At 42.4% G+C, this 16890-nt stretch overlaps 1 protein-coding gene across 4 annotated transcripts in view; it reads left to right on the top strand.

Moving 5' to 3' along the window:
* Positions 1-16890, top strand: part of CTNNBL1 (catenin beta like 1) — a 173565-nt gene that overhangs the window by 124718 nt on the left and 31957 nt on the right. For all 4 annotated transcript variants that reach the window (XM_067708096.1, XM_067708097.1, XM_067708099.1 and 1 more), the window contains 2 exons: positions 14354-14451; positions 15871-15951. In XM_067708096.1, the coding sequence (XP_067564197.1) occupies positions 14354-14451; positions 15871-15951 (179 nt within the window). The remainder of the gene's footprint in view (positions 1-14353; positions 14452-15870; positions 15952-16890) is intronic.

Consider the following 16890-nt stretch of genomic DNA (forward strand, 5'->3'; position numbering starts at 1 on the left):
TATAAAGCAAGCGACATTGACATTCAATTTATAGCTATGTTCAAAATGGGCTCCCTGCTTATTTTTTACAGCTCAGTTTTCTAAGAAGTACCCCAGAAATTTGGGTGCTAGTAAATTTAGTTTACCACTAAAAAGGCAGATTTGGGGCAGTGGAGAGAAAACTGGTCAGATCAGCCTCTGGCTCTTACTTGCTCTGAGAACTTGGATAAAACATATAACCTCTCTGGGCCTTACTTTTTCTCATCTGTAAAATGGGGAGAATAATTCACTCCAAGTGTGGTCATGAACATAGAATGAGAAAGAGTATGTGAAGCACCTAGCACAGTAACCTGGCATGTAACACTAATAAATGGTTTTTTTCCTCTTAAGAAAGACCCATTGGGGAGTTCCCTTGTGGCCTAGTGGTTAGGACTTCGGGTTTCACTGCCGTGGCCCGGGTTCAGTCCCTGGTTCGGGAACTGAGATCCCACAAGCTGAGCAGGCAAAAAAGAAGAGAGAGAGAGAGAGAAAGGAAGGAAGGGAGGGAGGGAAGGAAGGAAGAAAGGAAGGGAGGGAGGGAAGAAGGGAGGAAGACCCGTCGGGAAAGGCACGTAAATCTCTCAGACCCTTAGTTCTTTATTTGTACAACTGTAAAATGGTTGCACTGAGTATATGGAAAAATTAGCTTGTGAGAAAATGATGATGGCAAAGTACTCCGTATATCTGCTAATTGTTGATTATATCTTGTTCGTAAAACACAATATGGACTCTGTCTTCCCAGATGCCGTGTGTTTTTTAGGATTAGCCAGGTTCCTTTATCTCCTCCCTATTGTGAGTCTAATACGTGTTAGAATATGATCCTGAAGCAACTTCGCAGAGATGACTGCGTGTTTTCCCGGTAGTTTTTGTGTGTGCAAGATTATAGAATGGTTTAGTTCGTTAGTCTCACAATGGAAATGAAAGAACTGCGTTAGTGCAGCACTGAAATTCCTTCTGTACTTTCACTGCTGTATTGCTGGCTGATGGAAAAAGGGTTAAGAAGTCAGACTTCAAGAAAATGAACATAAGGCCACCTTGGGTCTGCGAGCAGGTTTTTCTGGTTTCTGTGGAAATCAGCGAAGCCCTGGAGTCTGAAGGAAGAGTGTGTGGAGCCCAACAGTTGGTGAGGCTGCAGCAGCTTAAAAGAGGACTTTACTGCTAAATGTGGGAAGAATAGGAGTTGGAGCGGTGGCTGTTTGAAGAGTGCAAAGGCAGGACTGGTGAATAAGATGAAAGTCGTGCAGAGGTAGGTTTAGATCATTCCCTGAAGGCCCTGGAAACAGGTTTTTCTTTCTTTCTTTTTTGTTCCCCCTAAACTGAATTTCTGATCTGAAGCAGGCATCCAGGGATGGCTTTCAGAGGAGTGTGAAAATACCTCCCTTGCTTTGGGGCTGTGATGATCAGCTCTCCTGAGCCAAGGCAGGTTGATACTTGGAAAGTGGGAAATTGGAATAGCGAAGAAATCACTGAGGAAGGGGAGAATGTGGGAGAATTCTGGCACTTAGGTTTAACCTCAAGTATATCCAAATCCATGTTATGACAGGGTTCTGCTGTGCTTTCCTAACCTTTTAGGCTTATTTGAGAATACAGTAAGCTAACCATTGAAAAGGGCTCTTTAAAAAAATAAAAGCCACATTACAAATACTCATAGTGATTGTCTCATTTTAGGATCTAAAGATTTTTTAATGTTTTTTGTAGGGCGTGGGTGGGGAGAGGAGTGGTAACTGTATAATTTACCTTTTTAAACCTGAAAGAGCTTTAGGCCACAGAGTCAGTTTAATTTAGATGAAATACTCCTAAGTGATGTGCTAAAGGAAAGTAAACTCTAACCAGCCACACCTGACATTCAGGTGGCTTCATCAGGGGGGCACTAAAGGATTCAGGCTGGTGAGTCAGAAACCACGCATCTGAGCCGTGTCATACCAGTTCTTCAAAATACTGCTGGGTGTGAGTGCTGCTTATGTGAGTATTGCTGGGAATGCAGAGAGGAAACAAAGGTGCTGAAACTCCAGGCATGCGTTTCTGCCATTACAAGGATGAGGGTTAACTTTTTTAATTAAAAAAAAAAAAAAGTTGTATGAGTCCTTCCAGCCAGGTTCTCCAGAATATAATGGAAAAGTGTCCTGAGGAGATCCTTCAAGACAGATGAAAAGAGGGGAATGTACCTTTCACCAGCAGTTACTCCTGGTTCTAGGATTTTCCCCACTGGGATGTGTGGCTGGTTCCAAAAATGAGTGAGACTGCACACTCAGCTTTCTTGGGGTAAATACCTGACTCTCAGGATGCAGTCTGTCTTTGGACTTCCTGGAAAAGAACTTACTGAATTAGTATATCAGTTAGGAATTGCAGTTGGTTGCTAGTAACAGAGACTCGAAATCACAGTGGTTTAAACAAAATAGAACACATTGAGGTTTATTTCTGTCTCATGTAAAGTCAGCCCAGAGGTCAGCAGGACTGGACTGGCACTTTCACAGTGTCAGCCCGAGCCCAGCTTCCTTCTGTCATTCTCTTCCTTATCACAGGGCCAGGGATGTTTGCTTGCTTGTTAATGCGCCCCAGGCACCTATAAAATGCCTCGCTTCCGTTTTCGGGATTGCCTCATGGTCTTAGATGGTTCCTAGAGTTTTAGTTACTATGTCTACATTCGAATCCACAGAAGAGCAAAAGGGGAAGGGAGCAGGGCAGAAGGGGTCGTGGCCGTTCCTGGAAGTCCCAAATACCAGTTCATCTTAAGTCTTGACCCAAAGTTAGTCACACAGTCATACCTAGCTATAAGGGAAGTGGTGGTTTGTTTGTTATTGTTTGTTTTTTTAAGCTGGGCATATTACCAAGTAAATATAGGTTCTATTAGTAAGAAATAAGAAGAGAAATTGGGTAGGTAGCTGGCAGTCTCTACCAGTCAGGATGCTGCCACTTGGTATAGAACACCTTTCTTGGGCAGCGCTTGTCTAGGCCATCTCAGAGTGGTACTCCCCAGAACCAGTATCATTCCCCAATCCACACTGCCTCTGCTGGAGTGATAGGGTTGGTTTCACTGACAAAGCACCTTGTAGGAGCCATAGAAAACTACAGATTGGAATCATTTTCCAAGGAGACAGTTGCGTACGCACGTGGCAGACACTTAGAGTTCCATGGACCTCTCCTTCAGCCCATGTAAGATATGGGCCTTCCCTGATATATGAACATTAGACTTCTAGGGAACTTCATGCTTTCAGCTCAAGCCCTGAGTTGGGAGAATTAGATGCCACATCCCTCTGTTTTTGTTTTTGTTTTTGTTTCACTCTGAGTTCTTGGAGAATAATTGTGTAGCAGAAAGAAGCATTTCTTGGGCATACATAGCCCTTTCTTGCTGTAAGGCCCATTTTCCCACAGATTCAAATCCGTAAATTAGTTAAGCTAGCACTTAAACATTTTCTTAAATCCATAGTGCTACTGGAACTCTGAAAGGAAGGAAAGAAATTCCATGGGGAAGTGGAACTAAATTTTTAAAAAGCAACACCTGTCATATTGCTTTGTACCCAGTAGATGCTTAGACACTTTGTAGAATCTCACTGCAACTGAAAAATGAGAATACTGAATTAATTTTGGCTGTATTTCAGGTTAAATGGGTTTCAGTGGGCCTGTTTCAATGGAAAATGCATTCAAAATTGCAAACAACAAACATACTAAAAACTACTTTTTGGAAAAATGGCCTTCAGGAGTCTCATCATTTGTATTCCAAGTTCACATCTCGCTTACCACGCTGTTTAGTTAGGATGTCAAATTCAGTATTAGTTGAATCTCTGGCACAAGGCTAGACACTGAGGTGTGTCAGTGAATAAGATGGACCATGCCTTGGAGGAGCTTACCATCTGTTGGGGAGGTTCACATAGCAAAAGCGGTTTCAGTACTGCGTCATCAGTACTCACAGGGCCAGCAGTGTAGGAGAGTTTACGGGAGCTCCCCACAGCCTTCCAGGCGTCAGGTATTTTGAAAACTTTTATCAAATGAAACTATCTCATGATTTTATTTGTATTACTACTGAGGCTGAATGCTTTTTTAATATGCTTATTGGGTATTTTTTAACTCTTGAGGAAAATAATCAAGTTTTATTATAGTGGAACTAATGAGGTTACTTTCTAATTAGCTGTGAAACCCTGGGAGGCAAAGTTCTTTTCCTAGCTGAGTCTCTAGTCTCTTATCTGTAAAATGGGGAGGATAATAAACATGGTTCAGAGGATTGTTGTGAGAATTAAATAAAGTAATACATGCAGAGCACACATAGGCACATAATAGGTTTACAATAAATTTTGCCTCTTTATGTCTCCAGTCTCTAGCCCAGTGCCTGCCAGGGTTCAGTAAATGTTTGTGAAGAATAGGAATATATGTATTTTGTGTATGTGTTAAAAGGGACTATATATAGATGCTTAACACAGATCCATCTGTCTTGAAAAGAGTGTTTGACTTGCATCAATATTCACCTGGAGTGGCTGAGTGCACATGCATGACTCTTCTTGGGTTACCACATCCCCTGCTAGGCAGATGTCCATTATAATGAAATGTAAAAAGGGAAAAAATAATAATAAAGGCAGAGCAGTGTGATGTTATGGCTTTATTTGACAGGGCCTCCTGCTGCTTCAGCTGCCAGTGCCAGGCATGGAACAGATTAATCTGTATTCCAACACACCAGTGCTGAAGTCAAGATCGATCTAATTAGGGTATTTTAAACATCCTGTTTGCATCTAGAGTCTTACCAGAAAGCAGGATGTCTCTCCATCTGGGGGAGCTCAGGGGGAGGTGGGCAGCAAGGTTCAGCAATAAAACAGAGATGGCTTTCATTTTAGAAATGAGGGAAGATCACTTCTGTGTGATTTCATTAAAACAAAAGAGCTAATGGCCTTAAACAAAGGCAGCTCTTCAGCATGGCCTTGAATTTTAAAGTGGCCCTGCAAGATCTTGCCATGACATGGGCCTGCTGGTTGAAGTACAGGGACCATTTCCATCCTAAGAATAGAGCTCTGGCTGACCCATATCTTTCTTAACCATTTGGGCTGCTGGAAGGAGGTGCAGGCTCTGAAGCTGGGTGGGCAGATCAGCCCTGAATTCATTCCCCAATGAGCCATGCTGGGCCAGTATTTAAATGCCAGGCCATTGGGGTGTTGGTTAGGGTCCACTTTCCATAGTCCAGCATGTATATTTATCCATTATCTGTACCCCTTCCCCACCTTTCCAACCTAATCACCTTTTGTCCCCCTTCCCTCCCACCACACTGGTCTCCTCCCAGTTCATTGCCTGTACCCTGTACGTTTCAACTTAATGCCTTTGCTTCACGCTTGTCCATCTGTTTGGAATAATGTTGTTCCCATTGCCCCTTCTCCTGCCGAGGCTCTTCTCTTACCTGCTTCTGTTCTTCAAGGCTCCGCTCAAGGGCCATCTTGCCTACCAGCCTTCCCAGATATCCTCACTGGAAGAGTATTTGCCTCATTAGTAGTTTCTGCCCCTTCCCCATTCACTATCACTTTCTGTCAAGTAATTTTAGACATAGTATACCTCAGTCACCTAGCGGGCAGGATTGTCTGATTGTCTCAGTCCCCAAACACTGTATCTTATATGTTGTAGGATTCTATCTTATGAATAAATGAATAAATCAGTGTCAGTTCCTGTCCCAAAGATAGTCCTGTGGCCCAGCTCAGCTGGTTAATGCCTCCTTTTCCTTTCTGGTAAATATAATCTTCCCCTGCCTCATGGGACCAAAACTCCAACAGAGATGCAAGTGGGACACCTCTGAAATCCAGAGGCACAGAAGGATGAGGAAGTCACATTTGGGAATTATTACTGTGCACCTTGTCACCTTCTTCCCTCTGTTCCCTACCTCCACCCCAGTCATCACCTTGGGAGACTTGCTAATATAAATAGTAGTCCATTTGTCCCAGGATTCGAGAATGTGGTCCAAATATGTGCTTCAAGAATTAAATGTGCTCCTAGAACCCAAAATTCTAGCTTCTGTCTACCAGCTTTGCCATAGAAAACTTGGGGTTGTGAGCTCACAGACATTTACTTGCCAGTGTAACACCTCCAGCCTTGCCCATAAGATGATGAGGATGAGCTTCTCTAGAGTGGGCCATCTTCTTTCATCTCTACGGTCCCAGTACTTAGTACATTGCCTGGCACACAGTAGGTACTCAGAAGTTTGAGTAAAGGAATGGCTGGTGTATGTACCACTTGGTGCCCTGTAATTATTTGTCCTGTGGTTATAAAACTCATAAAGGAGAGTGTCTTTTTCATTTCCTCTGCAGATCATGTGTTGTGTTTTCAGTTCTTGCAGCAAGATCAAAAGGCAAGGACCATCTCTGCTTAGATGTGCTGTGTCCTTCAGCTTACTGATAAATAGCCACTGCCCACCTCAGGGCTGTTTGCAGGTCTCCCAGAATCTTCTATTATTTGGCTTTATAGGCAACCACACATAAGGTCTTTATTTTAATTTATTGTGGGATTAAAGATTCTGAGTGAAGTTGGCCTTGTTCCATTTTAGAGTTAGAACAAATCTCGAGTTGTAGAAAATAGCCCTACCAGCTGAGAAAGTCAAGCCATCTAAGTTCCTATTTATCTCAGCAGGGGCTGGTTAGAATAGCCCAGGCCGACTGAAACATGTTCAGTTGCCAACATGTGATCAGGATGCAGTACGGAAGGAGTGAGGTGGTGATCTCTGGCAGGTGCCTCAGTGAGAGAATCTCTTGTGATGCTCTTTTTCAATGCAGCAGATCTCAAACTAATGTCTGTTGAGTGCCTACTGTGTACATATCTCATTTGATACAATGGATTTAATAGAAGGGACAGCCGCATTTTACAAATAAGAGAACTGAGGCTCAGAGATTAAACAGTATGCCAGTGGTTTAGTTTAACCAGCTAGTGAGTGTCAGAGGCAAGATTTGAATCCAAGTCTGTCTGATCCTGGAGCCCCACATAATTAATTAATTCACTTAGCGCTTCTGGAGGAGGTCCCTGGAGTTAGTCCTCTCAGTGTACCTCTCAGCAGTAGGACACTGTTAGGCCTAGTTGTTTATAGGCCCGTCTGGATGAATAACTCTCCTCACAGAGAGAGGTGACGTCAGCCTATTGGGATTTGGACCATACTTTTTTAAGGATGAGGATGGGAAATGCACTTCCATCTCATTCTTTACAAAAGTGGCACATACTGCAGGAGGCTGGTTAGAGTGATTGCCACAGTCTGGTTGTGCCATTCTGGAAAGACCTCTGATCTGGGTATACTAGATCTTGGCCATCCCTAAGAGATGGGAACGCTCTGAAACTTCATGGAAATGTGGCATTTGTATCTATATATACGGGAGGGAATGTCATGCATAGGGTTCATCAGATTCTCAAAAGTGTTTGTCATGATTTTAAGAAGGAAAAAATAAGGAGTGGGGGGACAAATTGCAGATCTAGATTTCAGTGGCCTAGAAAGGTACTTTTGACTGGAAGCAGCAAATCACATCCTTTATCAGGGCTTTTGTTTCTGTACTCGAAATCTCAGAGGAGTTGAAACAAAGATTTCTAATTCTCCTTTCAGCTCTGAAAATTACAGAATTCTGATTGACCCTAGAGATTCAAACTTTTAGCCCCCATTGCATATATCCAGGGGGGTCTAACCCATTGCTAATCACTCTGGAGAGGCCCTGAAGGGATTTGAGCTGGGGGAAGAATGGGCCAGAACCACTCCTCTAGGCAGTTTCACTAATTAGTGTCTGAGGCAGTCAGTTGTCTGACTGTTGAGCAAGGCACCCAGCAGGAAAGGACTCACACTGGCACACAGTTTCAATACTGGCTCTCTAATTCTCCACCAAGACCCCTGCCTCCTTACCTAGTGACTTCAAAGTGTAGATTTGCGTGACCTTCCCCTCCCTGCGCCTTGTGGATTCCTTTAACGTGTGTGCGTGTGCGTGCGTATGTTCTGCTCTTCCTGGGTCCTGCCTTAGAGGTTGTTCTCTGCAGTGGGGCCACCACATCCACCCTGTCTATATTGACAGCTCCATAGCCATCCTTCACCTCCATTTTGTCCTGTCGAAATGACAGAGCAGCTGAGCGGTGTTGGCCAGCAGATAAACCTGTTATCTCCCCTGCTCTCTGTGCCAGTAGCTCTCCCCATCTCCTTGGTGCGTGAGAAATTGACACCACCTTGGGCTGAAATCTGTTCCTAGGGAAGCTACATTTATTAGTGGCTAATGAAAGCGTGTGTGTGTGTGTGTGTGTGTGTTTGCACTCATGTGTATGCGCAAAACTTAGGGTGAATGAAGTGTTTTCCTGTCTGGCAGGCACCAGTGACCTACGACCAGCCACAGCACCCAGAGAGAGAGATGCAAAGAATATAGGCAGATTCAGGTCTGCCTATGACAACCTGTCCTTTACTTAAAATCCCAAACTAATAGGTATATGTCATTTGTTCTTAGTATACCACTGCAATTGATCAAGGTATCTCCTGTTCCAGGCTGGGATGAGCTGTGGAAATACATGCTAATATGATCTAGTTGCAGAAAAAATGATTTTCCTCTATATTATATTTTCCTCTTTGAAAATTACAGCTCCTGACACTCTCTCTGTGCCACCAGCACCCCACATCCCATCTTGTTGAGGTATATAAAGAACGTTCTCTTGGGAATTCCCTGACGGTCCAGTGGTTAGGACTCTGCGCTCTCACTGCCAGGGCCTGGGTTCAATCCTTGGTCGGGGAACTAAGATTGCGCAAGCCGCGCAGCGTGGCCCCCCCACCCCACCCCCAAAAAATAAAAGAACATTCTCTTGCAACTCCTCATCCATTTTAATCAGGAAGATTAAGTGGGAGAATTATTGAGAAGTTTTGGTTTAGTATTTGTGGAACTGCCCAGAACTCAAAGTCACTTCTTTATTTGGACTCTGCTAGAAATTGCTTCTGGAAAGGGTAATTCAGTAAGAGAGAAAAGAAGGGTGTTATTCATGTCTTACCTCCATATGGCCTTTCGCTTCACTTTCCTCTCGTTAAAACTATTGACTTTTTTGTTAATCCACATTTACATAGTGCCTGTCTTTTGGACACAGTGAGCCCCCCCATGAAGCACATTTTCAGGTTTTACATGGTTTAGATTCTGATCTCTTTTATCATAAAAGTTTCTTCTTTAAAAGCTTTGATGGTTACCTTTTATATGTGGGAGCCTGTAACCTAGCAGGAAAAGCTTCCATTTTGGAGCCGGACAACATGGGTTCAAACCTAAGTTCCCACCACTCTCTCAAGGACATGACCTACTAAGTAAATTGATTAACCTCTGTGACACTTGGATTCTGCATAATAAATCAGAAATGAGAATAGTACCTTTTGCATAGCTTAGTAGTGAAGATTCAATGAGAAAATTGTGTACAGACTCAAGCCTACTGTTATTGATACACAGTAAATTGGTGACAGTTATTATTGTACCCTGCTTACTTTCATACCGGAATTTGAAGCAACTTACAGCAAAACAATATGGTGATACTAAATCTTAGCTTTGAGTAAGAATTTATCAAAAGACAGATGTCAAACTGGGGGAAATATTTGCAGTGTAGAAGACAAAAGGGTAATATTCTTAATTTACAAAGAGCTCATAGAAATCAAAATGGGCAAAGGATAAGGCCGGGCAGTTCACACAGAGAGCAATACAAATGGTCAGTAAACGTCAGAAAAGGTGTTTGACCTTATTCATAATAAGAATAAGAACATGCTAATCGAAAGAAGATCCCATTTTTCACCTACAAGGTTGTCATAATTTCTAAGTTGGGTAATATCCAATCTGAGTGAGGATATGGGAAAACAGATATTCTTTTACACTATGTATGTAAAATTATACTTCCACTCTCAGTGTGTATGTATGATATATGTGTATGTGCATGTAGGTATTTCCCAGCACATTCTGGTTAATTTACTTAAGGACATGCCCTTAAGCAAGTGGTAGGAGCTTAGATTTGAACCTATGTTGTCTGACTCCAAAATGTAAGCTTTTCCTACTAAGTTACATGCTTCCCACATGTAAAAGGTAATCATCAAAGCTTTTTGTGTGTACAAAACACATAGATACACACACATACACATACTGAGAGTGGAAGTTAATTGGTACAACCTTCTTGGAAGACAATTTGTCATTGTCTTTCAACATTTTATATGTCAATAGCTTTTGACTCACCACTTCCACTTCTAGGAATTTGCCGTAAGAATATATGTGCAAAAGTGTATCCATGCCAGAAATAAAGGTATACGTGCCAGAATACGTGTATATGGACGTTCATTGCAGCATTGTTTCCAATAGCAAAAACAACAAACAACCCAAAACTGGAACCCACCTAATATCCATGACTGGGGCATTAGTTAAATTATGATAAATAAGTTCAGTGGAATTCCTGACAGCCATTAAAAAAAAAGTATGTGCTGATATGGAAAAATATAGTAGAGAATATATGTGTGTGTATATTTACACACATGTATGTATATATACATACATGTGTGTATGTATGTATATATATATTTTTCCCCTCCTGTAGGTGTACACAAGATACTAGTAGTTTTTTGTCCTTTGGGAGAGATGAACAGGGTAGTGAGAGGAGTATGGGGAAAGAAAAATATTAGTACGTGCTCAATAAATATTTGTTGAGGACATTCATATCTTTTTGTATAGTTTGGTTTTTACCATATGCATCCATTCCTTTTATTTTAAAATCCATTGGTGGAGGATGGAGAGAGTCAATAATAAAGTAGTAAAAGAAATTGACTCCTGTGCTTGAGCATGGACTCACCTTTGAGCTTCTTAACAGCCAAGGCAAAGAGGTAACTCAGGTAAAAAGCACAAAAAATTTATCAGGAAAGAGAAACATTATCTTGATCTCTAAAAGGAATCTAGCAGCCAAGGATTGGTCTAAACTCATATCTAGTCTTATCTGTCTACAGCTTAAAATTCATTGGTGGAAACTTGTCGCTTTTTTCTCCAGCCTTTCCCCACCTGACTGGCCTCTCCTCCTGCATGTGTGTGTGATATGCCATCCAAACCGGCCTTTGCATATATTGTTCCTTCTGCCTGGAGTGCTCTATCTTCTCTATCTAGTTGTCAGCCATGGCTTTTTAGTTTTGTTTTGTTTTAAGATTTTCAGTTGTTTGTTAGCTCCAGTGGGAATTCCTCTAGGTCAGCTATACCTTGTCTGTGCTCCCCAGATCCCCTCTGCCTACCTCAGTGATGGAACTTGTCACACTGCACTGTAATTATTGTTTTGTTTTCCCCACTAAACACAGAGCTCCTTAAGGTTAGGGATACTATGTTGTTTGGAGGCCCTGATAACCAAGTGCTTGCCAGGCACAGAGGTAAGCGGTCAGTGAATGATTGAGTGAGTAATCTGAAATTTGGGTTCTACCTCTTGCACCAATTAGCTGTGTGGACAAGTCACTTCTCTCTGGGCCTTGATTTTTCTATAGGTACAATAAGAGATTTGGCCTAGATAATCTATGAGAACTCTCTGGCTGATTTTTTTTTCTTCCTCTATGGTTGTCAGATTGTCATATATATACATGGAAGTTGTTAGCAGTTGTCATGCTGAGTAATTTCAAAGTTTCAAAACTAAGCTTGTTAAAATTCACTGCATTTTTTATGGCCTGTTCACCAGCTTGAAGAGATCAGAGCCACATCCAGTTGCTTGGCCCAAGATTGCAGAAGTGATTATGTCCCCCACTCTTCCTTCCTCTAATCTTCTCTCCTTGACATACACAGAAGTTTGTTTTTTTTGTTGTTTTTGCCTGATGTGAGCCTCCAAAGACGTCCCTTCTTATTATACTTTGTCACCCTGAGCTGAGCTGTCTTGGTTCCTTACCCTAGGTTCATGATGGTTTTTGCCTTCCTGTGAAGACAGGTCCTATGCTGTCCACTCGCCACTTTCTGCCCTCATCTCACCCTACTCCTGTTCCGTGCCCCTTCCTTTTTATCAAGGTGGAGCTTATACCAGCTCAATCCCAGCTTTACATCGGAAGTTAGAAGAAAGATATTGGGGAGAACTTGGGGTCTTGAGAAGGTATAATACCTCTCTCCACAGCATATTTTAAGAAAAAATTTATACTTGAAAAAGTGAATCTACTGACTAGAGATATTTTATTCAAACTGATGGCTCCCTAAGAAAAAGTCATCCACTTACTCCCAAATGCAAAATATCTTTAAGGACCGTTTTGTAACTGATGGTTTGAGAGCATATTACCAATGCAAGGGTGCTATTACTCTGAACTTGGGATAGGCACTATATACAAAAGGTGAAAGCTATTCAAAGGCATTTGAAAAATACCCAGAGTTCAAGAGTGATTTGTTTGTCTGGTCCCACCACCACCACCACCACCACCAAAAACTTGTATTGAGAGCCTGCTTTCTTCCCATTTGTTCAGCAGGTATTTCTAAAGCACCTACTATGTGCTAGACATTGTTGTGGGACCAGGGATATACCAATGAACAAAGCAGACTAAAATCCCTTCCTTCAAGGAGCTTATATTCTAACTGAAGGGTGGCAGTGAACAAAACAAATAATTAATTATACAGTATTTTAGAAGATAATGCATGCTGAAGAGAAAAATAAAGCAGTTAAGACTTGGAAATCGGTGGTGTTGGAGCACTGCATTTTTAAATAGTGTGGTCAAGAAAAAGCCTCATTGAGAAGATGACAGTTGAGTAAAGCTAGATTTGAGGATTGAGCCATGCAGATAGTCTGGTGAGGAGCATCTCAGGCAAGGAAAACAGTAAGTACAGAGCCCCCAGGGCAGAAGCCTGTCTGACGTTAGAAACAGCATTTAGTCTGAGTGAGTGGGGAGCCATTAGAGGGTTTTACACAGAAGAATGATAGGGTCTGACTTAGGTTTTAACCTAAAGGATCATTCTGACTGCTCTATGGAGATCAGGCCAAAGCCAGCAAGGGTGGAAGCAGAGAGCCCCACAAGCAGGCTGCTGAGTATTCCAAGCAAGAGGTGATGGTGCTGTGGACCAGTGTAATGGCAGTGGGGGTAGCAGTAAGAAGACATGGAGTCCTGGGTGTAATTTGAAACTACAGCTGATAAGGTTTCTGTGGGACATGTGAGAAAGAAGAGAATCAAGGATATCACCACTGTTTTTGGCTTGAGAAACTGGAGGACCTTGTTGCCATTAACTCAGTGGAACAAACTGGGGACAGGCCTGAGGAGGGAGGTCAGGAGCTTGGTTCCAAAACCATGTTCAGTCCTGCTAGACAACCAAGTGGAGAGAGCAGGTAGACAGGTGAATTCATGAGCCTGTGTTCAGAAAACAGGACTGGCCTATAGACACAAGTTTGGGAGTTGTCAGCACGTAAATGGTCTTTAAAGCTGTGGGACTAGATGAGATCCCCAGGGAGGTGAAAGTAGATAGAAGAAGGAGTAGGAGGTAGAAATAGAAGTCTAAAGACTGAATAACTCTAGCATTAAGAGATTGGGGAAATGAAGTAGTGAGGAATGCTTCTCTGATATAAGTGAGGAAAATGACTTTTTGAGAACTCAAACTTTGGCATATGAAGATGTTCAGTCAGTTTTCAAACAGAATATTTGTTGCCCACACTGTGAGCATTTTATTTCAAAACAAACTTTACTCTGCCATCTCCTTTTCAACGTCATTATCCTTGGTTTTTAAAAATCCTTTTTAAAGAAAAGAACCTCTTTACAGCTGAAGCCTATGATATACCCTTCAATTACCCTTTTCTTCCCTGGCTAGAAGAATAGTATCTCATAATAGAAGCCTATAGGTTATGTGGACTGAAAAAACATTGTTATCCTTTTGAAGTCCTTACTGTCCTGCTGTCTTTAAACTTGAGGTAGGGATTTTAGGTGCACCAGAATGTAAGTGATAGCACTGGGACCCTTTCGTATTTCTTATTTAATTCTCAGATATTTACCTGGGGAAGTTATAAGGTAATTTGAGAATATGGTAGAACATGTCTTATTTGTTCGTTATGTGCTCACCTCATGGTTAGTATTCATACTCTATTTACTGGTTATTTCTGTAAATGGGGGGATTAGTTTGAGGTTCTGTTGCAGACAATAAAACTCAATTAATTATAGGCAGAACAGAAATTCTAACTTAGTTTTGATTCACTTGCTCAAGTTGTCTTTGGGGATATAATCCCTTTTGAATATGTTTCTTGCACCGTATGTGAAAATCAGTTCAGTTTTCCATTGACACAATTTAGGTTCTTGTCTTATTAAGCAATAGCAGCAGTCAGGGAAGACCTACTTATTCCTCCTTCAATAGAACCAGACCAGGCTTGAAGAGAGGTAATAATTACTGCTCTGATCACAGCATGTTCTCTTTTCTCCTTCCCAACACAGAGCATGTCTGTTCGATCCTGGCTTCCCTCCTGCGGAACCTGAGAGGGCAGCAGCGGACCCGGCTTCTGAATAAATTCACTGAAAATGACAGTGAGAAGGTGGGTGCTTGTTGGACTGTAAAGATGGGACTGGGACCAGCGGGAATAGAATCACTATCTCCCTGATGCGATCTGAGGAGTGCTGGGTTAAGTGTTCCTGCCCTAAAATATCTTCTCCAGCATCTGGGCTCCATTGGTTTGGATCTCAAAGGTTTTTCTGCCTCTCATCTCCTAATGCATCACCCTTGACCCCAAGTATTTTGAAACCATTTCTGTACGCAACAGTGTACCATTATGGATCATTAAGATGAGGAGGAAAAGATTAGGTCAGTGCTTTAAAAATTCTTAATATGCAATGAAACCATTTGTTACCATGTAAGTAATACAAATAAGTGCAATTGTTGTTTGCAAAAAAAGAAAAAAAAGGAAGAAGAGGCCATTGGGTTAGGACACAGAACATCTTAGCAATCATGTCACCCTGGTGACATTATCTAATGTCTGTGCATCAGCTTCCTCATCTTTAAAATTAGGGCTGCTCTCTATCTTCCCTGCCTGCCTTATCAGGTTTTCCTAATGTTTAAGGAAATAGTGGATATGAGAATACTTTGTAAACTGAAATATATAAGATCTTAGGGTCATCATTGTTAACCAGGGAAGGTTTGGGCACAGTCTTCCTGACTGTCTGATGCTGTGTTGAAGCAACATCTACTATTAATCAATACAAGCTCCTTGGTAAATACCAGGGTTGCCAAGAACCATAGTGGTGCCAACCCAGTAAAAAGAGAGGTTAGAAGTTTAGGCTGGCTTCACAGTGTTCCTTCAATCTTTTGGAAGTCTTAGGGAAAAAAATGAAACTTTCAAGCCCACTCAGTATTCCTCAGGCCATGTTTGAAGCATGACTTTTGCTAAGTTTGAAACTGATTTTTAGGTTATTGCTAAGCAAAAGTCAGGGGCTTTTTTTAAGTTGTGAAGGAGTTTTTCTTGCACTCTCTTCTGACTGAAAAGCAACTAAAGAGATTTTACTTAGACCGTTTTTAAAAAAAGATCAGCTCTGGGGCAGAATCTGAACATGAAAGGTTTCAGTTTGAAAAAAGAAATTTCTGTATAGTTCTAAGTGAATATCAAGTATGTAACTTCATGCTTCTTCTCTGTGCAAGATGGGACTTGAATTTTTATTTGTTTGTTTGTTTTTAACAACGTGAATTCAGGGGAGACCTAGAAGGGCTGGGAATGCATAGTGTCCTTCGGGAATGGCCTGTGTTCAAACTGCATCCATGCTAAGTGTTTGCTTTGTTCTGCCCGAGCCGTTTGATCCCTTCCTGATGTGTTCCACAGCAAAGCTCATATCCAGAGTGCGAAGTGGTAGAGTGGCTCTCCCTTTGTGGGGAGTGACAGTAAGACGAATAGGAGCTCCCGTGTTCTCTTGCCTTGGTATACTCTTTCTTTCTCACTCATGCCTGTGAAGTATCTCTCTTTCAGGTTGACAGGCTGATGGAATTGCATTTTAAATATCTGGATGCAATGCAGGTGGCCGACAAGAAGATTGAAGGGGAAAAACACGTACGTATCCCTGCCTGTCTTTTGCCAGCTATTGACTTGCACTCCATTGGGTCCCTTGTGCACCTCGTATCTCCCCACAGGACAGGCAAGGGCAAAGGTGCCATCTACCTTTCTGTGCCACCTAACATGTCGTAAGAGCTGAGCAGATGACAGTCCGCCAGTGGTTATAACTGCCCTTTTAACAGGAGTCAAGTCCCTGAAGAGGATGGATGTGTACAATTGATCCCGGTCTGACCTGGGAGTCTGGGTGGTAGCACAAGTACCCTTGATAAGAGCTTCTCTTCGAAAATCTGACCAAAGCACAGTGCTGTGACGTGGTACCACAGTGGCAGAGGGTGTCTTGGCACACACACTTGCTGGCTTCTGTAGTCATAGGGAGGCACTGGAAGGAAACCGTGAGGTCATTGAATACAGTTCCCGCATTTGCGGATGAAACCTGGAGACCTAGAGAAGGGAGCTCAAAGCTCTGCAGCACGGCCTGCAAACCAGGTCAGAGTGACTGAGCCGCATTGTCTGATGAGGTGGTTGCTGAGGGAGATGAAACCTGCTAGATGTTTTTTCTTGACAAGCCATACTTACCTAGGGTGTTACCCTACCTCCTGTATTTTTCATCTGCTTCTATTTTGTTCTCTGCTATCTCTGTCCTCAGTTGATTTCTCATCTGTCCCTTTAATCGGGGCAGGTTTTCATATTGGTTAATGTCTGATTTGTATTCTCTCTTTTTGTTTTTGGCTGCGTTGGGTCTTTGTTGCTGCGTGTGGGCTTTCTCTAGTTGCGGCGAGCAGGGGCTACTCTTCGTTGTGGTGCGCGGGCTTCTCATTGCGGTGGCTTCTCTTGTGGAGGAGCACGGGCTTCAGTAGTTGCAGCACGTGGGCTCAGTAGTTGCAGCACGTGGGCTCTAGGGCGCTCGGGCTCAGTAGTTGTGGCACGCAGGCTCAG

The sequence above is a fragment of the Pseudorca crassidens genome, chromosome 15 (genome assembly GCF_039906515.1).
Source record: "Pseudorca crassidens isolate mPseCra1 chromosome 15, mPseCra1.hap1, whole genome shotgun sequence".
In the NCBI taxonomy this organism is placed as follows: Eukaryota; Metazoa; Chordata; class Mammalia; order Artiodactyla; family Delphinidae; genus Pseudorca; species Pseudorca crassidens.